The sequence below is a fragment of the Tenrec ecaudatus genome, chromosome 8 (genome assembly GCF_050624435.1).
Source record: "Tenrec ecaudatus isolate mTenEca1 chromosome 8, mTenEca1.hap1, whole genome shotgun sequence".
NCBI lineage: Eukaryota > Metazoa > Chordata > Mammalia > Afrosoricida > Tenrecidae > Tenrec > Tenrec ecaudatus.
Genome location: NC_134537.1, coordinates 126,175,733 through 126,201,286, shown reverse-complemented (window position 1 = coordinate 126,201,286; position 25,554 = coordinate 126,175,733). Strand labels below are relative to the sequence as shown.

General features: G+C 45.7%; 1 protein-coding gene across 7 annotated transcripts in view; it reads left to right on the top strand.

Annotated features, from left to right (window-relative positions):
• The window catches only part of TENM3 (teneurin transmembrane protein 3), a 710,639-nt gene that overhangs the window by 514,112 nt on the left and 170,973 nt on the right, over nt 1-25,554 (top strand). For all 7 annotated transcript variants that reach the window (XM_075556851.1, XM_075556855.1, XM_075556853.1 and 4 more), the window contains one exon: nt 19,959-20,081. In XM_075556851.1, coding sequence (XP_075412966.1) covers nt 19,959-20,081 — 123 coding nt within the window. The remainder of the gene's footprint in view (nt 1-19,958; nt 20,082-25,554) is intronic.

Sequence of the window (25,554 nt, the reverse complement as noted above, 5' to 3'; positions counted from 1 at the left end):
GTCTTTGACCCTCCCCCCCAAGTCTGTTTCCTTGTTTTCCCTTCCAGGAGTGAGCTCCTCTCTGCTCATCGTTGTCAATAAGCTTCCTGTCCCTGAATGGAGAGAAGCTTTTCCTGTTTTCTCCTAGATTTCCCCAAGGGTGAGGGTGGGCTATCCAAAGCTACCCGGTGATGATTGTGTGAAGTCGTTGGGGTATAGGAATAGATTCTAGACGAGAGAAAGTGCTAGAAATTGTTCTACAACTTGCAAGTCTTTGCTTTCCACATGCCTCTCCTTTTAATTCTTTCCAATATCACAGTCAATTTAATTCCATTTAACTTTGCATTTATGGAATGTCGCCCCCGCCCCCAAACTCTGCATTCACATGATGAGTAAGATGTAATCTTGGGCCCAATGGTCTCACAAATCTACTTGTACAGATATCATGCCAAATTCACATGATAATAACTTGTCACCTTATATTATTAAATACTATCTGTAAGTACGGGCTCTCAGAGCGGCCAGATTGGGGTTTATATCCCACATGGTCACTCACTAGCTGTACTTTTGACCCACGTACATAACCTCCACTAACCCGAGTCTCCCAATGGTGTGAACAGGCTCGGTAACAGAACTGCTCTTGAAAATATTTAAGAGAAAACATAAATATGACGGGCAAACATGTAAGTGCTCCATTAGTTTCATCCATTACTATCACTGTTACTTCTAACACCTAGTCAAGGGAGAAAGATGGGGCTTTCTAACACCCATCAAGATTGACAGCCCAGGACAGCCACAGGGGCAGTTTTACACTGTCTTAGTTGCTATGAATTGATATCCATGAGTCAACGACACCTTGTAACTCAAATATTATTAGTTTTACCCATTTTTTGGAAAGAAAATCTTAGGCCCTGATAGTCAATGATTTTGTACAGTCTTAGAGCCAACAAGTGTTAAAATAAACGAATCCTCATCTCCTTATATTGAGTCCACAACATCGTTTGATATTAAGAGCGATACTGGAGTTTAAAGGTAGACAGGAGACTAAACAATGTCATGGGACAGAATGAGAACTCTGTTCCCTTTTGACTTCTTACTCCCCTGCATCTGGTGACATCACGGGCAAGTTCTTAGTGAGCATCCTCATTCGTTGCCAGCACTTCTTTTGCAAGGGGCTGGGTGGTTCTGTTGGGTATGTGTTGAACGCTAACCTCAAGATGGGCAGTTCAAACCCATCAGCTACTCCTCAGGAAAAAGATGAGATTATGAGTTCCCGGAAAGATTTTACATCCTTCGAAACCCGTGAGTCAGAAGCGACTCGATGGCTGTAGGTTTAGGATAGTTAGGTTTTATTGTTGTTTTTTCACCTACGAGTAGAGAGCCATTTTGCAGGCTATCGTTTCTATCAGATTTTAATAATATTCTTTACAGTTTATTGAATGTATTTGTATGTTGAGTTATTTCTTCTTATAGAGAGATGTTTTTCCCCCTTTTAGGTAATAAAATAAGGTGATAACATAGTTCCTTTTAACCTCAATGAGTTTTTACATTGAAATTGGTCCGTTCAAAGAAAAAAAAGTCGTGACATATGAAAGTAGTTATTTATAAAATAAGTAATACCCTAGCAGGTTCACAGTTGTAGTGGTGAGCACACTTTTAAGAAGGGTATAGAGCTCACTAGCAAGGAAGATGGAAATGCCGTCAGCCTTTCCCATTGAGTCCTCTGATTTCCTTCTGGGATGGTTCATGTCCTCACTGTTCACCTCTGCAGCTTTCTCAAGCCAAGTGAACGATGCAGTTTGTCCTTACACGTTACAGAGTCTATGCAGAGAACCTAACCATATTATTTCAGCCATTTCAAATAACCATAGATTGTACCGTCATGTTCTATTTTTAGAGAGAAGATATTTTTAACTGCTTTTTACTTCTTCAAAGAGATGGTGATTGTAAAAAGAGTCACACATAGAGAAGCCAAGCGAGCTGAAAGTGGAAAAGTGGGTCATTTATTTTTAGGAAAGGAGTCTAGGGCCACCAACCACCCAAGTGAGCTGGCAGTGTGAGCCCGTCTCTGGGGACTCAGACTACAACTTCCTCGGGCTTTTGTTTTGAGAATGCATTTCCACAAATGCTGCGCAAACACTCACTAATGACAGGTCGATGAGTCACTAACTGAAGAAAGCTGCCCACGTGGCCCCAGAATAACAGGGAGTCGTGGACACGGGCTTCCTAAGAACTTGCCCCACCCTGCCTGAGGAGTGAGATGGGAGGACTCAGGGAATCTGCGAAGGAACCCTTTCCTGCCAGCCTCTGAAGACACCCTGACGTGGATTGTAGGGTCCCTCGTCTTTCCCCGAGTGTCATCTCCTGTGCCACACCGCAACGGGATCTGGGGAGACCAGCATTCACTGAACAGTCCATGACTGGGTGTTGAATGAAGGAGGTAGAATGAATGAGGAGCAGCAAACCCCGGGAGCTCTTTGTGCCTGAGGGGTTCCTGAGGGGTCATTGATTTTGTTGAAAGTGTTCACCCACACATTCCATGGCTTACGTTCTCTCTTTTGAATACTGTAGCCCCATAGGAAGTGGACTTTTTCTACAGGGGAGGTATGTCTGGATTTTGCCACATCACGTTACTCCGCCAGCTTTCCTCTAAGAATGTCCATAGCCTTAATGGTGCAACTGCAAGCAGCATGGTTACGCTCTCGGCTGCAAACTGAAGAGTTGGTGGTTCAAAGCCACTCAAGCTCCAAAGGAGTTTCAGAGAAGCCTGGGGGGGCGGGGGTGGGGGGGGTGATCCTTCCTTACAGCTCAGAAAATCCAATAGAGCAGCTCTCCTGTGTCACATGGTATCACTACGAGTCAAAAGCAACTCAGTGGTACCTAGCAACAAAAATGATAGTTGTATCTTTTTATAAAGGTCATTAACATGCCCTAAAATTCCAGAGAATTGTAATTTTCAGGTTCTGTAGTCAACCACTTTTCAAAGACCCAAACAAAGCCCAGAAAACATTTCATACTTAAACAAGTTATTAACATGCATACACATTTGTTACATAAAAGTTATGTGCATAGTCCTTGAAGCAATTATGGAGGAAAGAAACCCAGATGAAAATACTGAGTCAGTACAATAAGCCTTTGAATAATGAGGTTGATCCGTGGGGTTTCAATGGCCAGGCTGCTAATAACTCACAAATGAATTCTCTGTTGCATGCATCTCATGGTAACCGCAGATTCGGTATTTTGGCAAGAGGGCATCATTTAGAAATGATGTAAATGGCTGTGTCCTGCACTGGGAACGCTCTTGAAATAGGTCCCTTTACCATACTCTTTCATCTTGACAACAGTTGCCTCCTGCTCTGTAGCTGTTGATAATGGCTGGCCCCTTTGGGCAGCTGATTATGACGGTTGACACTTCATTCTTTCCTTTAGATTGGAAGGTGAATAATTTTGTCATTCAAAGGACAGACCTGGAAACAAGAGGAAAATAACAAACAAACAGAACAACAGTCTGTTTCGAAATCTGACTTAATCCACTTGGTGATTGGTATAGCAGCTCGATTGTCATAGCTTCTTGGTCAGCTTCGGCCTTGACTGGCCGTCGACAGTTGGAATGACCAGTTCCTACGCAGCATCTCTAAAGAGCCTTGTGGGTGTTGGGCTATTGACTACAAGGTCAGCGGTTCAAATCCTCCAACCTTGAAACACAGTATGGGGACAGTATGCATTGGATTCAACTCAGTCACCGTGGGCTTGGTTTGGCAGGCTAGGCAGCATCTATAGATGTCTTCAACTGTACCTGTAGAGTTAGGAAGGAAAAATACAGTTAAATTTTAAAATAGATATTTTTCAATAGTATCAGCCATAAAGTAATGTGAGTCTGATATCCTGGTAGCGGTTTATTCTCACATCCAGACATTTTGTTAATCAATGGGACTTTGTTGTTGTTGTTGTTGTTGTTAGGTGCTATTGAGTTGGTTCCAACCCATAGCAACTGCACCCACCACGGAACAAACCTTTACGCCGTCCTGCCCCGTCCTCACAGGCGTTCCTGTGCTCAAGCCCGTTGTTGCAGCCCCCCATCAGCCCATCTCCTGGAGGCTCTTCTTCCTTTTGCTGCCCCTCTACTGTGCCAAATACGATATCCTTCCAAAGGACTGACTGTGCTTGCCCATTTTCCCCGTCATATTACAAAGGATGGAAAGGAAAACCCATAACATCGCAGGTAGATTTTCAGCAGCCACTCCCTATGCTGTCCGAATCTTCACTCCTTAGATCCAGAGGGCTCCGCTGCCTCCCATGGCAGGTCATTTGAAGGTCACCATCTCCTCTTGTTGACAAAGAGAACGAATTCCCTTTTTTCCTAATTTCTAGGTTTGAAGAGGAAGATTGATTTTAAAATAGCCATAGTTGGGCCAATACAGTGTAGATTGTAGAAACAGCATTAGCCGTAAATGTTAATAACAAATAGTAATGGATTAGAATGAAAAACCGCCGCCTCACACATTCCTTCAGCATGGATATGAACACAGCAGGAAATTCAAAACAAAAGCTAATTTATGGAAAACGGTGTATTTATTCCTACTGACGGTTTAGACCACTAGGGGTCCGAGTTACAAACTGCACTCTTTGCACAAGACGCTGTCATTTTACATGGAAAACTTGGCTGCATTCTTGAAGCATGCATCAAATCATTGCCCTAGACCAGCCTCCTCAAACTGCGACCCACCGAGGACTTTGATCCAGCCCGCCACGTGCTTTTGCCCCATTTTTGTTTTTTACTTCAAAATAAGGTATGTGCAGTGTGCATAGGAATTTGTTCAGAGTTTTTTTTTTTTTTAAATAACTATAGTCCGGCCCTCCAACTGGTCTGAGGGACTGTGAACTGGCCCCTGGTTTAAAAAGTCTGAGGACCCCTGCCCTAGACTAAGGAGTATTTTCTGTCTTTTTTTTTTTTTGGTAGTGTCTAATCACATACGAATCATAGCTGAGCGACCTTTGAAAAGTTCATGGAAAAATGAAAAGATCATAGAATATTTTTGCCCTCTTTCAAAAGTACCCTTGTGTACTTATTATGCATTCATGAAATTGAAACAAAACAGGGAGAACCTTTGGATTCAAAACCATAAAACCACAAGGATTCTCATGTATGAAATGACTGTTTGACTCGTGCAGTACCGTTTCTAACGTATAAACAGAGGGACAGGCTCATGGATGTGCTGACGCCACGAGTCTTCCTTTTCCCCCTGCTCAGTGGTTCAGATAATATTTCTGTGGTTTCGCATGTGGACATATCATTGGATATAAAGCCAAAGAGGCCTGAGAGATGGCACAATGCAGCCCCTTTATTTTTCCTAAATGAGAAACCGGCGCCAAAGAGAGGCCCGGTGACCTGCCAAGGCTCCAAACCCGCTGGTCCCAGGATCGAGACCAGCACACATACTCCTTGTAATGTCGACACGCAGTCTTGCTCTGTGAGATCAGACGCAGCTTTTCCTTCCCCCCAACTTCTGATCACACGTTCGCAAAGCCTCTTTCTCAGAAATTCCGTTGGAAGGAGTCAGGGAGCGGATGGACTCTGGTCAGATGTGCTGCAAATAGCACGAGAGAGAAGCGTTGAACCTTCCCGCCCTCAGGCGAGCTCTGAAGGTTTGAAGGAAGGAGACGGAACCGAACTGCTGATGTGCTCAGAATAACAGACATTTACCTCGGGCTTTTCGTACCCAGGTCTGGTGCCCATGCCATCTCTGAGTCTTTGTCTTTGTGAGAATGCTCCATGCGTCGTGTACCACGAAGCAGCATTTAGCCAATAATGACAGGCCTGCTAACAGCTTACTCTGCGTGGCCAAGACCTGAGTGCTCTCGTTGGGTTCCGGTGGCACATGCTGTGCTGGGGCTCTGATGGCAAGGGTGCCTGCTTCCGCGTTCCCTTCCCAACATCCCCTGTAATTTGCTCTGAGGTGCTGGCAGGTTGCTGGACGATGTCACCAGCTGTCACCACCCCTCCCTCCCATGCTTCCTTGGCAGGATCTGAGCCCTCCCACCAGCCAGTAAAAAGAACAGTGGCTGTGGCAGCAGCTCCTGTGGCATGGTCCCCAGAGACCAGATCAAAATTTGGCGCCCGTTGTTCTTGACATGGAACTAAAAATGGCACTGAACTCGCTAGTTGGTGGCCTGTAATTTTCTTTAATTACACATTTTGGTTTCAAGTGTTCCACATGCTGGCTCTTAAGTATCAAACCAACACATATCGGCTAAAAACAATGGCATGCCCTCTTTTACTTTCTTAATGGGGAGGAGCTGAATGAACCCTAATGCCACGGATTTCCTTTCCTCTCCTTTGGTACCGAACGAAAAGAACATGTGCTGTCATTTCTCTCACCTGAATGTCTTTGAGCCAACAGAAATGTCTTCATAAAGTGGTGCTGGCAGGCCTTTACTGCCACATTAGCTCAAGGCTATTTCAGTTAATAAGCCCCCCCCCCCAACATTGACTGAAAGAGCTTGTAGGAAAGCCTTACAGAGCTCATTGAATGAATGTTTTCGAGTTAGGTAATAAAAAGTTTAATTTTCCGCACTTGAAAATTGGTTCAGATACAAGAGCATCTCAAGACAGACTCCAGGGCTCCCTCTGTTAGCAATCGGAGAGCATCTTCAGGTCACCCCTCGTTCTGGGGAAGCGATCTGCTTAGAACAGTGGTTCCCAACCTTCCTCACGCCGTGACCCTTTCATGCAGCTTCTCACGTGGTGGTGTTCCCCCAGCCGTACCATGATTGTCCTTACCACTTCATCACTGTCATTTTGCTACTGTGATGAATCGGAGGACGGTTGTGAAAGGGTCATTCGACCCCGAAAGGGGTCACGACCAGCAGGTTAAGAACCGCTGATCTAAAGAGATCCAGCCTTCCGTACCCAGTTAAGCAGCAGAGCGAAGGCTCGAGTGCATCCCAAACTCCTCCTTTCCGTATCCTCTCCGACTGGTGATAGTTCAAATTCTGTGCAGGACTTCCTGCCTTCCCACGCCACCCTCCTCGCTCCCGGGGCACTATCTATCTTTCTCCCCTAGCTACCCAGACCCATCTCCGCCTCTCTGACAGTCGTCGCCTATGCCTCACGCTCCAAGAACTGGGAAACATGTTTTCGTATAGATGGGGGGGGGCGGGTATTAGTAAAAGTAATGCGAATCACTGTTGTAGTATAGCATCGTTGTTCATTTCAGTGGTGAGATCAAGGGAGGCATTGGGGGGAGGTGTCGTTTGAAGCCATCCAGGAGCCACTGGTGAGTTGGCATCTGGCAGAGGTTAGGGGAGGCATTCCAGAAGGCAGGAATTGTGGGAACAAAGGCAAGAAAGCAGGAAGTTCCAGGCCGTGATTAGGACGTGGTGGTCAGGCAGAAGGGGCCAGCTCCTGGGTCTAGCGGAGGAGGTCGTAGGAGACAGTCACGAGACCAATGGAGAGATTCCCCCCTCAGGAGGTTAACTTACAGGAGAGACTGACATGGGGGCCAGGGAGATTCCCCCCCCCTCTCAGGAGGTTAACTTACAGGAGAGACTGACATGGGGGCCAGGGACACAGGTGAACGTAATGGGGGCTTCTTCCACATTTCAGTTTAGGAGACAATGCTGGAAACTGAAAGACCAGGAGATAGCATTCTAAGAGTGTTATTCAGGCCTAAGGAAGGAAATGCTTTTTTAAAACTCCCAAAGATTCAGCGATTTTTTTCTAAGGAATGGGAAAATTAGATTCGGCGAGTGGAGGACTGCTATTTTCCACAGCAAGCTCTGTGAAACTAATGGTATGAGTTTATAACTTGAGAGAGGAAAACAGAAAGAAAAAAAAAGCTAACGAAATTTAAAGTTGTTGTTTGTTTTCTAAATGAAGGCCTAGAATGAGGCAATGATGCTGAAAACAAAGTGAATGCAATTAGGAACTCTATTGCTGGACGGAACAACTGATTAGAAGGGAAGACTGGGGAGCGAGCCAATTTACGAACTCGAGTTTAGACAGTTTGGGTGACCAGTAATGCGAGCCGACGTCTACTGAGTGCTGGCACAAGTTTAGTGCTGTGCCTACATTATCTAACTTAATTTTTACATGAAGCCTATGAAGCAGGTGCCCACACATTGTCATTGTTAGCTGCCACCCAGTCGGTTGTCACTCAGTGACCCTGGGCACACAGAACGAAACCCTGCCCGGTCCTGCCCCGTCTGTACCATGGTTCTTAAGACTGGGCCCGTCATTGTAGCCGCTGTGTCAATCCGTCTTGTCAAGGACCTTCCTCTTTTGCTGCCCCTCGACTGTACCAAACAGGATGTCCTTCTCCAAGGTCTGGTGTCTCCTGAAAACAGATGTCAGATGAAGTCTCACCATCCTTGCCTCGAAGGACATTCTCTCAGCAGAGGAAGGCACTCAGCTCACTGCCATGCATCAGCAAGTTCAGCTGCCCCAGAGACACCCCACTCCACAAGCCAGCCTCGTGCACAAAGGCCCTCGGCTCTACTGGCTCTGTGGGGTGGGAAGTGCATCCCTCTGTCCCAGGCTCAGGCTCCTGTCCTGCTGCTGCTCCTCGGATGTTATAGCTGTCTTCTGGACCCAGGAGCGTCACTGCGGTGGAGTCTCGAGTCCAGAGGACATGCTCCACTCCTGACTCTTGCTAACAATGAGGTCCCTCCTCCTGCCTCTCAGTAGAGCCGTTTTATGCACAGCAGGATACCATGCCAGAGATCCTATTCGAAATTACTCACAGGTGGATCGTACCAGTGTCTTCTCCCACTTGTTTATCAGACCCGTGCAGGAGAAGATCGTGTGGGGAGAGAGACTTAGAGCTAGAAGAGCCACGTGAAGTCATTCATTGCCCCTGCAACTTGACCAACCCTGAAGACAACAACGAGGGCAGTGTAGTCTGTTGAGCAGAGTTTGGCATACACACCGGATTTTTATTGTGTCTGGCAGGACGATGAAAAGTGTAGAATGCGCACCATTCGGGAAAACGTGCCAGTATTAGAGGTGCATCTTTGTCCGTCCACATGGATTCGAAAGGTGAAGTTCTAGAAGTACATTATGTGAAAGAGAAGGACATCAAGAAGCTACTTTGGTGAATCCATGTATCCCTGAGAATTCTCAGTGGCATATTAGTGATTTACTGCAGCATAACACGGGATCCCAAATCGTAGGAGTTTAACACAACAAATGTCATCTCACAGATTTTATGAATTAGAAATGAGAGCCTGCCTTTCCCTGCCTCAACTTCATGCCTCAACTTCGAGTCAGGCTATTGCCTATGGCTGCATTTTATCTGAAGACTCAACGAGCAGTGGTGGAGTCAACTTCTGAATTTACTCTCTCACCCCAGGGGTCTCTCTACAGAGCTGCCTCATGAGAGGGCAGCTGGTCGACCATGGCAAGCAATCCCTAAGAGAGGTAGAACAACCAAGACAGAGCGACAGTCCTTTATACCATAATCTCAAGTCAGAGCCCATCATTTCTCCCGTGTATTTTTGAGAGGCAAGCCCCTAAATTCAGCCTCCACTCAAGGGAAGACTTAAAAAGCTGTGAACACCAAAATCTAACCCACTGCTGTAGAGGTGATTCTGAGCCAGCCAACCCTACCAGACAGAGTAGAGCTCCCCTTACGGTTTCCAAGACTGTACCTTCAAGAGATCATCCGGTACGATGGAGAGAGTTTTAGTACAATAATCTGGAACACAAGTCAAGGTGAGAGGAAAAGAAGGCCTCTTTGCTGAAGAAGTGGGAACCAAATTATGAATTCTTTGTTTGAGATAAATAGCAGTGACCAGAAGGAGAGAATTCAGAGAGTAATCTGGCAGAAATCAGAAGCTTGATTGTATTTTAATCCTGAATCTAACCCAACATGGATTACGGGATCATATTGCCAAGCCTTTCTTGCACAAAGCAGCTAGTGTGCTTGAACCACCGACCTTGTGGTTAGCGTCCAGTACGTCACTGCATTGCCGCCAAGGCTTCTTGCTACTACCAGGAAGTGGGAATGATTTGGGGGCACCTTAGAGACCACCTGCTCCAGTGGCTTCACTGTGGTGGCTTATTTCTTGCTTAAACCATTTGTCCAGCGTGGAATGGTGAGAGGATTCTGCCTGCTCAGGACCAAGAGTAACAGAGATGACACTCAGCACACATGCCCACGATCACTGCATCAGGCCGAAGGAAATGAAACAAATGTCACATCGGTTCTTAAAGTTTCCTCCCAGAGGGGAGACATATTACTTCTGCTTCAATATCCTCCAAGAGGGGAGAGATATTACTTCTGCTTCAAAATCGTTGTCCAAAGCAAAGTCACTAGACTTCTGCAGACCAAGAAAGAGTAGCCCTGCTCTGTGTCCAGAGGCACTGGGATGCTTGCCTCGATGATTCCAGTGGGGGCAACTGAGAAACAGCAGTCAGATGACCAAGGAAGAGAACTTGAGGGATCTGGATTGAAAGTGTGTGGCTGGCTAATGAGGCCAACTACGTTGGGAAAATAGGGTGGCTACTGATAGGAAGTGAGCTGTCATAACCCTGGTCATGTCGTGGCTATGCACTGGGCTGCTACCTGCAAGGTCAGCAGTTCTAAACCACCAGCTGTTCCAGAGGAATGAGAGGAGGCTTCCTACACCCAGAAAGAGTCACCGTCTTGGAACCCTGCGGGGGCCATTCCGCCTGCTTCGAAAGGGTCCCTCTGAGTCCGCATCGACTCGAGGGCAGTGGGTTTGGGGAGCTTCTTGCTGCTCGATGTGGACATTCAGGAGACCATCGGAACCTTTGAAAGAGGGGTCTGGAGTGGGCTCGATGGCAGTGGGTTTGGTTGTCACTTGGGGATCAGAAGACAAAGGGAGAGGCAAATGTGGTGAAGGGATGGAAGAAGTGGGAGCAGTGTTTCACATTCTTGTGGGGTGCAGAACAGTGAAAGGAAGGAGGAAATCTGAATTCCCTATTTTTTACTACGGACTTTGTAATCTGTCCCTCCCTCCAAGTCCCGTGGAATCTGCACCCTTGGGTAGCGTTGTTTCTTATGCCCTCACCCCCCTCCTCAGTAAGCATGCTGACGTGGAAGGACCAGGCCCAGAGAGGCCTTCAGCACACGTCTCCCCCATCAGAGGCCACATCGCTCAGTGCTCGGAGGCTCCTGGCAAAGCCTCGCTGGTTCCCCTTCATGCACCACAGGGACTTGGTGTGCGGTGCCAAGTCAAAAGGGCTTTCAGCCACAGATCCACCTGGGAGGCCCATGGCTGGCAGCCATTCACACAGGACATAAATTTGTGTAATCACACCGCTTTCCCCTCACACCTGAGCCTCGCACGGCAACCTCTCGCCTGATGGAGTCATTTACCATTCCTCCCTGCGTCTGCACTCTGCAGGCCTGTTGCAGGAGGGCCGTCCATCAGGCTTGCCATGCGGGCCCCGGCTGCAGCGCCTGGGAAGGGGAGGCTGGGAGAAACCAGGCAGGAAAAACCACAGCAACCCCCCAGCAACGAGGGCCTCAAAGGGAAAGGGCTTCCCCGGTCCCTGATCTTTTTACTCCCTTCTCCGTGAACGGTGTGACGCCCCCTTGGATTCTTCAGCTCCGCTGTGTGTTAAATGGATTCTTTTTGAAGAAGCACTTTTAAGTAGGAAACATTTAGAAAAGTACATAGACTCTAAGGGAGCAGACTGATGACCCCTCCCGCCGAAAGTAAAATAAATCATTGCCAGCGCCCCTCAAACCCACCGCTGTCTGTCTGACGCCGGCTCTAAGGCTGTAAGTCTTTGTGGGAGCAGCCAGCCTCGCCTTTCTCCCACGGAGCAGGGGGTAGGTTTGAACAGCCGACCCTGCTATTAGCAGCCCAAGCTTTACCCAACAGCACAAGCACAGCTCCCCAACACTTCCTGTTGAGCCCCAGCCATCACTGGGGCGCCTTTCATTCCTAGCCATTGGTGGTACCTGGGCTCGCATTTCGTACATGAACCGAAATGCCATCGTTCTGTTGTGTCTGCGTTCTTTTGCTCGATATTTGTAGCTTCCCTTTATTTCTATTGCTGGACCCTGCAGTGCTTCCTTCATTTACATTGCTCATAGAGCTCTGTACGGAGCCTGGGCTGCGCTGTCCGGTAAGCCCTGGAACCGTGTGACGGCGTCATCACCTGCTTCTCCATTCCATAGTTACTCCACAGCAGGGTGGTTTCCCGGCTGGGGCCACTACTGTGATGCTTCTACGCGCATTTCTGTTCCTGTCGTTTGTGCTGGTGTGTGTGTATTTCCACTGGATACAGAGATAAACATTTACAGATTCACAGGCAGTGGAGCCACCATTCCAAAGATGTAATTTAATATGAGGAAATATTCCAATGATGAACAACCGTATTACAAATAGTCTTTCAAAAAGAGCCATTTCTATAATTTCACCATCAGTGGTTGAATGCTCTCCTGGAAGTTACATAATCTGGTGTCAATTTAGGACTTGAGATGATTTAGAGTGAAGCGATGGAGTTGTCTATCAATCAGATCATAGCCAATGAGGCCTCTGTGTGGGCATGGCCTTCTCCTGAGAATTCTGGGAACTCCTGGTTTTTTCTTCCTTGGAGGTGGGAGATACACTTTCTCCTCACTCCCTGAGAGACTCTCTACTGACAACACACATGGATCTATGGTGATGGCCATAGAAGCCCTGGAGCTGGAGAAGCCACGTGGAGACCTCTGCCAGCGCTGAGAGGCTCACAACGCCACTGGATCCAAAGACTTTCTACCCATTGGCCTGTGATCGTCCTGTATTCTGCATCATTGCGTGTGTTTCGTGAGTCTGAAGAGGACCTTAAAGATTGATGTAGGATATATGGGCTAACATCGGACTTATGTGCTCAGACTGGACTGGGTTGGGGTGCTTTCTTAATGTACACTTACCCTTTATTTAAAACTCTCTCTTATACACATATGAGTTTCCATGGATTTGTTTCTCTAGTCTACCTGGACTAGCACAGAGACCCAGGCTCTATTCCTGATTGGTGCCGGAGCATGCGCAGCCACCACCCATTCTGGTCACTGTGATTTAAGTGGAGAGCCCAGACTAAGATAGACTAAGAAGAAAGGCCTGGTGGTCTCTCCTGAAATCCCGCCAAAGAAAGCTCTGTGGATCCCTCAGGCTGTTTCGTGGCGTTCTCTTGTGCTTATGGTCACGATGAATCATGACCCAAATCGACGGCAACTCCTACCCACAAGGGCCTTGCATACAGAAGCCAGGTTTAATGCACAAACGCTTCTTGAGTTTATTGTTTTCTCGATGTGAGTGTGTAGTTTGGACTAAACAATTCAGATCAATAGGGAGAGTGACAGCCGAGTGTAGACAGAGGAATCCGAGTAGGTTCAGGAGATCTGGTGTTATGGGTCCTCTTTATGAACCAGTTTTTTGGAAGGCATCGAACAAGTCACTGACCGTTTGTGTCAACCTTCATCTCTACCAGCAGAAGCACGACCCCTGTCATACATGGCATTGTGAAAACGTTGTATGGGTGAACATGTGATGAATACGATGAACCCACACATAAGACTGCTGTGCTCTACAGGTTCCATTCTGCCTTGAATTATGTTTTAGAGATGAATCCTGCCTCCTTCCCTCATTAAGATACAGATCAGCCACTGCTCTCAAGCCGACTCTTAACGCATCACAACCTTTGTGCAGACCTCATCCAGTCTTGTACCATCTCACAGTCCCTAGCCTGTGAGAGTCCATTTGTGTCCCTACTGGCCAGTCTACCTCACGGAGGGTCCTTCTTCACCCTCGCTCATCCTCTGCTTCACCAAACACGATGTCTTCCTCTAGCAACTGACCCCTCCTGCAGATGCCTTCTAAGCAGGCATGTTGAGCGGGGTTCTGTTGTTTTCAGAAGGCCGGCACCCAGCCTTTCTTGCTATTCTGGCCACTCTGGGTGACGGCTCTGCTGTTTAAAATGCTAGTGGCATCGCTTCCAGCATCACAGTGACAGGCATGCCACCCGGACGGGCAGTAGTCCTTCCCGAAAGTCTAGAAACACATGGAAATTAAACTGTAAAGCTATGACATAGGAAACGTAGCCCCAGAAACAAAATCATGTTCAAGAGTAAATCTGCATGAGTCCTACTCCTATAATTCAAAAAGTTTACTTAGGTAATTTTCATATCATTGCTATTAAGAATCTTGACAAAAATCAAAATAGCCTCCTCTTAATTTAATCATCATATTACTACATAAACTTTGCTCAAGGCTCCCTGGTATCGCGGAAAAGGACATGTATGGAAGTCAGATGATCTAGAGGCCATCTCATGTCGCCAGGGTTGTTCCTGGCACCTGTTACAAGGTGACCTTGAGTAAGTAAGGAGTAGTAGTAGTACTACTACTCACCCCCATGGTCTCAGCATCACTACCGCAGACATTTCTCTGCCTCAGCTCTCTTCGCCTGTGAAGGGAGGAGCTCTGGCCAGGTGCTGCCTCCCTTCAGCCCCAAACATTCCTTCCTTCGTTGCTAGCTGATTTTGTGCCACCGATTTAAAAAGAGAAATGAAGCTACTCACTATGCCTCGTCACATCTTTTGGTGCAAAAGGGACAAGGGACAAATGACCTCATTTGAGCTGTTTGCTGGTGCTTCCCAGGAACAGCTGCAGCAGTTCTGTAGGTGTGGGCAATGGAACTGCGATAACCAACCTGCGGCACAACGCGATCATCCAACACGTCGTAGCGTCGGAGCTCGAAGAGGCAAGCTTCTCCACAACCTCGGATGCCGATGGATGACTCAGCGCTTCAAGTTTACGGGTGCAAATCACGCGAACTACTATTTCTAGCTCCAGATGGTACCGCGTGTGTTCACCGCAGTGCCGCACTGCGCGCCCGCGGTTTGCGCACACAGCTCCTTCCCTGCAGGTGACTTGATTCAAGTCTGCCCCACGCCAGAACAGTAGGCGCGAAGCATCTAAATGTGGCCTTCTCCATTCACGGTCACATTTCCCTCAAGAGTCAGGAGACTGACAGAACTATCTGATGGAGTTCCCAACCATTTTATTTTGTTTAAAAACAGATAACAAAAAAGCCCACAAAGACAAACACAAGCTGCAATGTCAACATACATACTAAACAGAATCTTAGCGACACAATGGGTACAGAAGACAAGGGAATCCCCTTACCTGTGAGCATGCCAGGGACCCGGTCGGAAGAGCCTCAGCATCTGTAAGTGCCGCCTCCAAATCCTGGGCGCTACTAAATGTTCGTACAAATGGAGGGGCAGGAGCTTTTGACGATGCCGTGAAAGCACTCCTTCTACCCGCCACGTGGATGTGCTACGACTTGGGCTCGCCAGATGCCTGTCTAAGTGCCCTGCACACACCCCTGGCTGGGCTCTGAGGTGGATGCTGTGACCACTGATGGAACAGAGAGCTGCCTCTGCTGTGTGTCTGCTGATCAGCCTGATGATGCTCCCGGAGGCCCTTCCGAGGCTCAGGTAGAGAAGAGGGCAGACTCTAGTCCTGGCAGTGTTACTTATTAGCTGGATCAAGGGACTGCATTGCTGAGTACCTCCATCAGCCTCTTCATCCCTGAGACCTGAGGTGGTGGTGGTGATAATGGTGACTTTATAACACGATTGTGAGGATTCGGTGAGCAAAGATACATGACGTGCTTAGGACAGGGCCCGAGACACCCAAACAGTATGTAGGACAGAACACAACTGCTCCATTGGGGTTCTGAATGGAATATAAATCTTTCTGGAAGCCGACAGCTACATCTTTTTCTTATGCAGCCGCTTGTAAACTTGAACCGCCCACCTTCCTGTTAGTAATCCAGCGCTTTACCTACTGTACCACCAGTGCTTTACACCAGGCAACGCTGCCTATTTCTAAATGTCCCTGCCCACCCTCCACCCTCCCTAGACTTCCTGTGTCTGCCTTCCCTGTCCTCGAACTAAGAGCCGCCTGTGACCCTCTTGGAAGCTGCATCTCCCTTTGCACTGTAGTCAGACGCTCACCTTCTGCACCCTCTTGTGGAAGGGGCGAGAGCCGTGCTGTATCATTTCGCATCCTGAACGATAAGATCTTGAAAAGCCTCCCTTTATTCCTATTTAAAATGAAAAATATTAGTGGTAACTATATCAATGGGTCCTTTGAAAGATGAAATGAGAGACTACAGAGGAAGCCCTGGCCATGTAACTGACACAGTTGGGGTGAAATCATTTTTTTAAAAATATTCGATTAGTAACCATCCGTCCTACATGGAGCACAGTCTTCGGCTGACTGGGCCTGGTGGGGCCTCAGCCTCCTCCCTTGACATGCCTCCCTGTCCCCAAAGGTGTGAGGAACTCCAGAAAGCAGACCCCCCCACTCACCCACTCCTCCGGCTCATGTGCAAGGACCCATGAGCCCCCCTCTGCCGAGCGGCCGAGAATGCTCCTCGTGTGCTTCCCAGCTCACCCACCAGAGAGTTGAGCCCAGCCTTTCGCTGCCGACAGAAGTATTTTCCTTTGCTCATTTCCCCTTTCTCGCCGCCCCACGCTGTGCACCACGCAGGGACTCCCTTTCACAGAAGTCACAGTCGCTTCTGTCGCATTCTCCACTTTCTGAATGTGGGCCACTCTCTCGCTCTCTGTCTCTTTCTGCCCCCCACCATCCGCCGCGCCCTCCTTCTGTGAATGGTGGAGCATATCCCACTAACACCTTGTAGTTGTGCCGAAAGTTTCCATTCCTCGTCGTCATTGTCAAGAACTTTGCTAACTGCCAGCACCAGCAGTTTCAAACTAGATCCTATCCCAAGACCAACAACCTCATTTGTTTTAAACTAGATACCTTATTATTGAGTATTGGCCTCTATGTATTGTCTTAGGTAGAACAGGAAGCCCAATTCTTGAGATTTTCTGTAATAAAAAATATATAGAAAGTTGTTGCCCATATGGCAAGAAGAAAGTAAATCACCCTCCAAACACAAATATATTATTTGTTAGCATCTGATGTCTGTGCACTGCCACCCAGATGGCCTCTACCCTTCAAAGTCTCTGACGATGAGTGACATGGACAAATCTATCAGGGTATTTTAAGATAAGTCAAAGCTCACAATATAATGAATTATTTTTCATGGATCCATTGACCCCGTCGGAATACGTACTGTTACCTTGCCAAAGCGCGTCTGTCAAGTATTCAAACCTCGTTCTATATGTGGGACTAGCTGAAGTATCCGAAACCCTGAAAAATGTATGCATGATATAGATGTTTAGAACGCTCCTGACAATATGCCATTCAGACATGACGTAATTTAAAATGCACAATGGCAGAAGTTATGCTTCTTTGCAAGATAACAACTGCAAATTCAAGAATTATATAACTTTTATCTTAATCCTTGAAAATCAGAGTCTAGGAAGCATTATTGGGAGTCTGTAATTCAAGCTAGACGTGTGAGCGTACACATACACATGTGTATGTGCGTGTGGAGATAGATGATAGACACGGGAAGATGTGGCTCTTTGTATTGAGTATTGTTCTTACTATAGCTTGAATTTCTATTAAGTTGTATTAAAAGAATGTGATGATCAAAAGTGTTGAAAGTTGAGTCTTAAAAAAAGAAATAAGAGTCTATTCCAAACAGCTAAATGTTATGAAAACGTTCAACAATATGTAGGCTAGTACACTTTACCTGAACTACCTCCCACAAGCATCACAGTAAAACCAGAAACAAAAACCCAAATCACTGCCACTGAGGGGCCTCCCCGGGACCCTACGAAACCCAAAGGAAGCTCACTGCCGAGCCACAGCGGCCCTGTGGGACAGGGTGGAACTGCCTGTGTGAGTTTCTGAGACTGGCACCCTAGGACTGAGTAAAACCACCCCGCGGGGTTTCCAAAGCTGTCGATCTTCACGGACCCCGACTGCTACACCATCAGCTTAGGCTCAGCACCCACCCTTGTGACGGCAAGCAAGCAGATTAACCACTATGTCACCGCGGCTGCTAACATCACAGTAAGGCAATTATTCAGAATATAACTCCCCAGTCTTTAAATGTGGTTTATTTTATATTTATTAAATTTTCCTTTAGGATACTGTCATTTTTTTTAAACTATAGCCATGTTTTCTAGGGCTTTAAACCCTCGAAAATAGAGGTATTCCTAACTTTCAAGGATTTCCCAAGAAGTTGACACGTCCTGTTTGTATGATAAACATGTATTCTGTAGTTGGTAGGAAGCATGACAGACAGAAGGGACTGTTTATCCAGAGTCCCCAGGGTCTGGCAGGAGGCAGTAATGTGGCGTATGGAGCCCGTGAATGAGACAGGTATACAGTAAGAACTCCCTGCTGGGGACCAGCCATCCTTTAAGTACGTTGTCCAGAAGCTTCATATCAATTAAATAGCGTCGATTTTCCCCCATAAACCTCCTCTTGAACAGTTACAGAAATTGCCCCTGCTTAAATCCTAAACTAAGGATTTCACCAAAATTGAACTGCATCCAAAGCCTTGCTTTTTACACTGTACCAGGCAATTTAAGTTTATGACTACATACATTGAACATTTAATAGGGCATTTTGGCAGTGGCACAGTGCCCCATATGTCTTTCCCCGCTTGTCTGGTAAATTCCAACATGCGGAGCCAGTCAAAGGAAATCCAGAAGTCCTCTCTCACGCCCTCAGTACCAGTATCTAGGCTTCTTGAAGATGAATCCCGAACCCATACACGCTGTGACACAGAAATGAATGCTCTGGAAGCGCTAATGGTGAATCTGACAGGAATATATTTCTTATAAATACTTTAAGGAAGCTAAGAAAGTAATGAACACTACCTACAATTTGCGGGCACCCTGGTAGTGCAGTGAGTTAAGTACTAGGTGGGTGCTGCTAAGTGATCCCACCAGTCATGTCACGGGGGCGGTCTATAGAGGTTGACAGTGTTGGAAACCTTTGGGGGAAGTTCTCCTCCACATCAGTGGGTTTTGATTTAAGATTTCAAAATCTATCTATCAATGTATTTTACGCTTTCTCGTTCTGTACTTCTCTAATATTTTTAACAAAATTATACATCTGAAATTTATAAAATTACACATTTATAAAATTAAACAAAATTAATTTATAAAATTAAATAAGAATCATTTGTGAAATTATACTAACTTGACACACTATTTGTAGGTTCATAAAATTATCACACCCACAGCAGAAATTCGCGTGGAATTGGGTGGCACATAGTCACATTTTTAGAATGAAGCTACCATTACTGGATCATGTACAGCAAATTTGAGGGTTGCTTATCTAAATTTGAAGACTCCAAATTTATGATACATGTTTTGTGCATCTGAATCAGATTCTGAGTCTTTCCTGTACCAGCATATGTATCTGTGAAAGCGGTTTTTGTTTTCTACCGTAATCCTAACATGAAGGCATCAGGTCTCTAGAGAATGAGTAAGAGTTACAACAAAGTAGTATACATTTTTAAGTGTCCTATGGTCACCGAAGGACAGAGCATAGTGGTTATGCTTTGGGCTGCAATCCACAAGGTCGGCAGTTTGAAACCACCAGCGGCTTGTAGGGAAAACGACAGGACTTTCCATTCTCTTAAAGAAGCTCACGGGGCAGGTGCTCCTTCTAGAAGCTATGAATGGCCAGGAGTCGGTGTCGACTTCATGGGAGTGAGTTCAGGTCGCATAGTTTGGCGAATGCTGCTATCTAGAGTGTTCTGTTGACGTGAATGGTGAAGAATGGAACTTGGACAAAGTAGAGCAAATAATTGGTTCATTCCTTGTCATTTCCTGGGACCTATTAACTGAGTTCCATCAAAACTATTTTTGAAGTGCTGTCTCATTGCCCTGCGTTGCCATGTAAATTGCCTTTATTGGAGGGACTGTTTGCTTTATCATTCTTACATTGCAGTCAATGTTGGTCTTTCAAGACAAAGAACTTTTAACTTGATCTCTGACTCTTATTGTAAACGAACGTACCATTTGCCATCCTAGCTAAAAGCAACAGACCCTTAAACGACTTGTATTCTTTACCCCCAGCAATGCATCTGTTTGGCCTCAACTGGCAATTACAGCAGACCGAAAACGACACATTTGAGAATGGAAAAGTGAATTCTGACACAATGCCAACCAACACTGTCTCCTTACCTTCTGGCGACAACGGTAAGAGAAAGAATTCTACACCTGTGTCTGTCTTTCTTTCCAATCCATTTTCCTAGATGTCTCTTTACCCTTGTGTATGTCCAGTTTCTTATGGAAGGGGGAAGAGATTGTGAAATTACAGATATCATCTTTTCATGAATGTTTTTATTAATTTTGATACAAGGTTAAAAGGCACATTTTATCATAGTGACAATGTGATTTTCTGCCTTCTGATTTGATGGCTAGACTTTTCTGCCTTTCCCACCTCCAAGAATGTATTAGTTTAATTTTTAGTCAGCAAGTAGGTTATAATTCAGTGTATCTTTTCTTATATTACCTTGGATATATTACGTTTTCTTCATTCAACTAGTATGCGGAGTTGGAATACTATATTAATTTTGTTATAAAGGTTTTAAATATAAAACACTTGGAAGGTTTACAATTTATTGACCTTGCCTCTAGATGCCCTTTCTCGAAACCCTTTCAGAGTTTCCACGTTGAGTGAACAGAGCCTTTCAAATCAATTGGCTCTGAATTGAGAATTCATGGTAGAAAATAAGTGGTTAGAGATGGTTTTCTTTTCTTTTTTTTAATATAAATACTTAGAAACATCTCTATACATGCCTAAACTTATACCCCATATACCTGTATATTCTCCTTGCATGTGTGTGTTAATACACATTTTTAAGCTAATTTATTTTAACCAAGAAATGCTAGTTTTGTAAAGTTGACCCCACGGCCACTATATGTAGGTCAGAGGCGAACTGAGCTCTGTCGTTTTCAGCAGTTGCTTTCTCTGAAGTAGATTGGCAGGTGCCCTCCAGTCACCAATCTTTATGCTACCAGCCAAGAAGGGCATTAGCTGTTTGAACCCTTACTTTCTGTTTAAGGAGAATATAGCTTGGCATTTGGCATCCACTGGCTTTTTGAAAATTATCATAATATTTTCATATCTCAAAACAACCAGACCAAGACACCTTCTCCTGGCACTTGTTAGATTGTTGGCCCCTCCCTCATACTTCTTCATCTTTTTTTTTCCTCTTCACTGAATTATATTTCTGTTCTACTTTGGCAGCAATTCTATCCTTAATCTTGGAGCCAGTTTCCTTGTGAGACAAAAAAAAAAAGTTATATCTCTGATTAGAATGCACAGGCCCATTGTTGCAGTGGCTTGGCCAACCCATCTTATCGAGGGCTTCTTCCTTTTCACTACTGTGTTAGTCTGGGGACTTTGGAGAAACAAATCCACAGAAACTCATGTATAAGAGAGATTTTTATATAAAGTTTAAGTGCACATCAAGAAAGCATCCCAACCCAGTGCTGCCCTAGCCCATGAGTCCAACATTAACCCATATGTCCAACACCAATCCACAAAGTCCTCCTCCATCTCAGAAAACACATGCAATGATGCCGACTGCAGGAGGAAAGCCAAGTCAGTGAATGTGTAAACATCTCGGCGCTGGCAGGGGTCTCCACACGGCTGCTTCAGCACCCAGGGCTGCATCGGGGTAGGTCCATGTGGCTTCTCCTTGGGGATGCCTCGCAGGAAGTGAGCCTTGCCATCTGAAGCAGGGAACTGGCTAAGGCAGCTGCATCCTGGTCCGACCAACAGAAAGCAAGAGACCTGAGAACTAGAAAGGCAAAGCTCACTGAGCCATTTCTCTCTCTCTGCCCTTCAATGAACCCCACATGTGTTTATTGGCCAGGTTGGCACAATTAACCAACTACCCTCTACTTTCCCAAACACGATGTCCTTTTCCAGGGACTGATCTCGCTTGACACCATGTCCAAAGTACATGGCATGAACTCTTGTCCCCCTTGCCTCAAAAATTCCATTCTCTTTTCATCCCCCTTTTCCAGGAACTTTTTGAACCCCCTATCTGTACGTGTACTCATTTCCAGGACTTCTGCTCCCACTGGTCAGGTGCATGCTTGCCCTCCCGTTTCACTCTTGTTGGAGCAATAGTACTTTACGGCTCTTCCCTTTTTCTTAGGCAGGCTGAAGAATTTTCTGAGACATTCTATTTTTAGAATAACAATGAAGGTCCTCCCATAAGGAGCCTTGTCATTAAAAAGTTCTACTTTTTCCAAAAAAAAAAAAAAAAACCTCATACATTAGTAACCAAAGTAACCATTGACAGTGCCTACATCGTGCATGAAAGCGGGGTGAATGAAGGCTTGCTGAATTGAAACTGAAGGTGGAAATTTAATTGAAGTAAAATGTGATTACCTAAATACTTATTTGACTTTACCAGTAACATAGATCTGAGCAGATTGAGTAATTACATAGAAATTGAGTCTATTTTGGGGGGGTTATGTTGATAGAAATGTAGAGTACATGTTAGAGTGGATCCACACCACTTGAATCAATTTTGACTCATAACGACCCTCGCCCTGGAACACAGAGTGAACTGCTCCTTGGGATTTCTGAGCCTGTAAATCTTCGTGACAGCAGAGAGCCTCGTCTTTCTCCCTCAGTCCATAGAAACTTATACTCAAATAGGCGCTCCTCCACCTATTTATGTATAATTCAGGGCCAGGTGTCTTCGGGGAATTTTAGAGAATCCCAGAAAAGGCTTTCTACACTCATGTTAGCACCCAGAGTTTGGGGGAAACCTCAAATGAATATGGCTTCCGAAATCTCGAAGGAGCTAGAATCCTCTATCATGTTGTTGTTGTTGTCATCATCATTGGGCACCATCAAGTCAGTTCCAATCCATAGGGACTCTGGATACAACAGATCAAGACACTGCCCAGTCCTGTACCATTGTGACTATTATTGCTATGGTTGAGCCCATTGTAGCAGCCACTGTGTTAGTCCATCCATCGAGGGCCTTCCTCTTTTTTGCCACCCCTTTGCTTTCCCAAGCATGATGTCCTTCTCCAGGGACTGGTCTCTAGACACCATGTCCAAACTACGTGACCTGAAGTCTCATCCTCCTTGCCTCAAAGGTAAACCCGGGCTGTCCTTCCATGGAGACAGAGATGGTTGTGCTTTTGGCAGTCGATCCATGGCACTTCCCTTGTGCTCCTGCAGAACCTGTACATGGATCAAGATGCAGTCGTAGGAACAGAGCAAGGGAATACCACATGGTTGAAAATCAGGCAAGGTGTGTGTCAGGGTTGTCTCCTCTCACTAAGTACTTCTTCCATCTTTTTGACGAGCAAATCATCAGAGAAGCTGAATATATGACGAAGAATGTGACATCGGGGTTGGAGGAAGGCTTATTAGCAACCTACCATATGCAGATGTTACAACCCTGCTTGTTGACAATGAGGAGGACTTGAAGCATTTGTTGTCATAGTAACATTTAACTTTTGACCATGGTCTCTATGAAAAATACATGTTCCTTTTAGGCCTCCATCCACAAACACACATGAACATATACTTCCCAAAAGCAATACTTATCCGTAGTTTGGGAAAGGAGTCCTGGTATGTTTTATTATATTGCATTGTAGTTTCTATTTTTTTAAATGCTAGCTGCAAAATCCACCGAAATAATTCCACAGTTTCCAAAAGTAGTGTATTCCTGAATTTCAAAACATTGCTGTAGTAGTTCTTTAAGCAAAACTGCAGTTCTCCAATTGACCACGGAATGTTACTGTCCATATGTGGGAGTCAAGGACCCTTTTCCTAGCCTGGTCAGGAAGCTTTCAAAATGAGGAATGGATAACAGATGTCGGGGACTGAGCTAAGTCCCCTAGACAACGAACCTCTCAGCCTGCCCACTGGATTTGGGAATTCTGACAAATTTCCCTGAATGGAAAGTAAGCTGCCAGACCACATGCAAACTCTGCCATTGAGTCAGTGCTGACTCAGAGCGACCCACTGGGGGCTGTTGAGACTGTAACTGATTACAGGAGTGGAAAGCTCAGTCTTTCTCCTCCAGAGCTCCTTGGGGTTCAAACTGCCGACCATGCAGTTTGCAGCCCAACACGTAACCACTACACCACCAGGGCTCCGAGTCCACGTCCTAAGTGGGACCTAAATAGTAATCACGTCTTATCTTGTTATTTCTAGAACAGTCCACCCCATCCCCACCTCCAACTTCACCTGAAGAAATTCTTAAGTCTGTCTATCCAAGTAAAGATTCTCAGACTAGATCTCTTCAAAACTTATAAACCTTGGGCGAACCTGCAATACACCCTCAGCTTTGACTTCGGCTTTATACGCTATGCGAAGAAGCAAATTGCACGATCTCTTTAGAAATTATACAAGATTACACCTCTTGAAAAGGATTTAGGATTTCGAGGGGGTCGGGAGCTCACTAGGAAAATTAGCCATGCTACGCATAATGGGACCATTATTTCACAGCTTCTAAATGTAATACTCTGATTTATGCCTCACTGTTTTATTTTGTTTTATAAATCTGATTCCAAGGAACCGTAAGGGTTCCAGGGTTCAGTGAACTCTCTGCTTGCCTTCAAGTTAATGTTGAACCACAGCTTCTAAGTGGTACTTAGTGCCTCGAAGAAGAATTTCTAGTACATGCCATGATCATCTACTGCGTATCCCTGAGACTTTCTTTGAGTACAAATTGTAAAGTGAGATGGGTTATAAATGTCCCCAGCAAAAGTTGTAGCACCGTGAATAAAGCGGCAAGAATGGAGTTGTTTGCCTCAAACACTAGTCTGTTTCCAGAAACTAGTCCTCTGGACCAAAAGGTAAAATGCCTTCAGCCTAATATTGCACTGCAAAGAATCACAAGCGATTTTCAAATCCGAACTACTCCGCTTCCTCGCTGGGTAACCTTGAGCAAGTTACCACGCATCTTGAGCTATAATCTCTTCCATGTAAAGAGGGAATAATCTCCGCTATCTCTTGGGCCACTCTTGTGTTCTTATAATAGAAATACCATGAGAGGGTGGCTTTATGGAACAGAAATTTACTTTCTCGGGTGGACCGTCTAGAAGTTCAAATCCAGAGCCCTGGCTGTTGGAAAAGCTTTCTCCATTCCCTCTGCGTACAAGGTCTTGGTTTTTTTTCAACTCTTTTCCTGGATTCCCTGGTGATCTTTCTGTGGCATGACAGCTACCTGCCCCCACGTATGCATCTTTCTTCTGGGGCTACTCTGATCTTTTATATTTCAGAAGAGATTAGTTTCAGACATACCCTACATTGATGTGGCTTCATTTATATAAAAAAGAAAGTCTTGTAACACATAGTTTTTTGTGTATGGGGAGACGAGGACGGAATTCCATCTACAAACAGCCTCCAGCTTCAACAACCTGTCAACCTTGCTATCAGTCCCTGGTAAACTCTAGTGCCAGTACTTCTCAACAAGTACTGTGAATCTTTGTCCTGTACCTCAGTCTATTCCTCAGCTCTCTTAGTAGCTGGGGCCCATCTTACTTAACCACCACAGCAAAAAGGAAATCTTGAGAGTGAGCTTTCTGAATCCCCCACACACCATTCTGCACTCCCCTGTGGACCGAGTCTCAATCATCAGGGTTAATCTTTGCGTGGGTGCTCCTGATCTCATCCTATATCTTC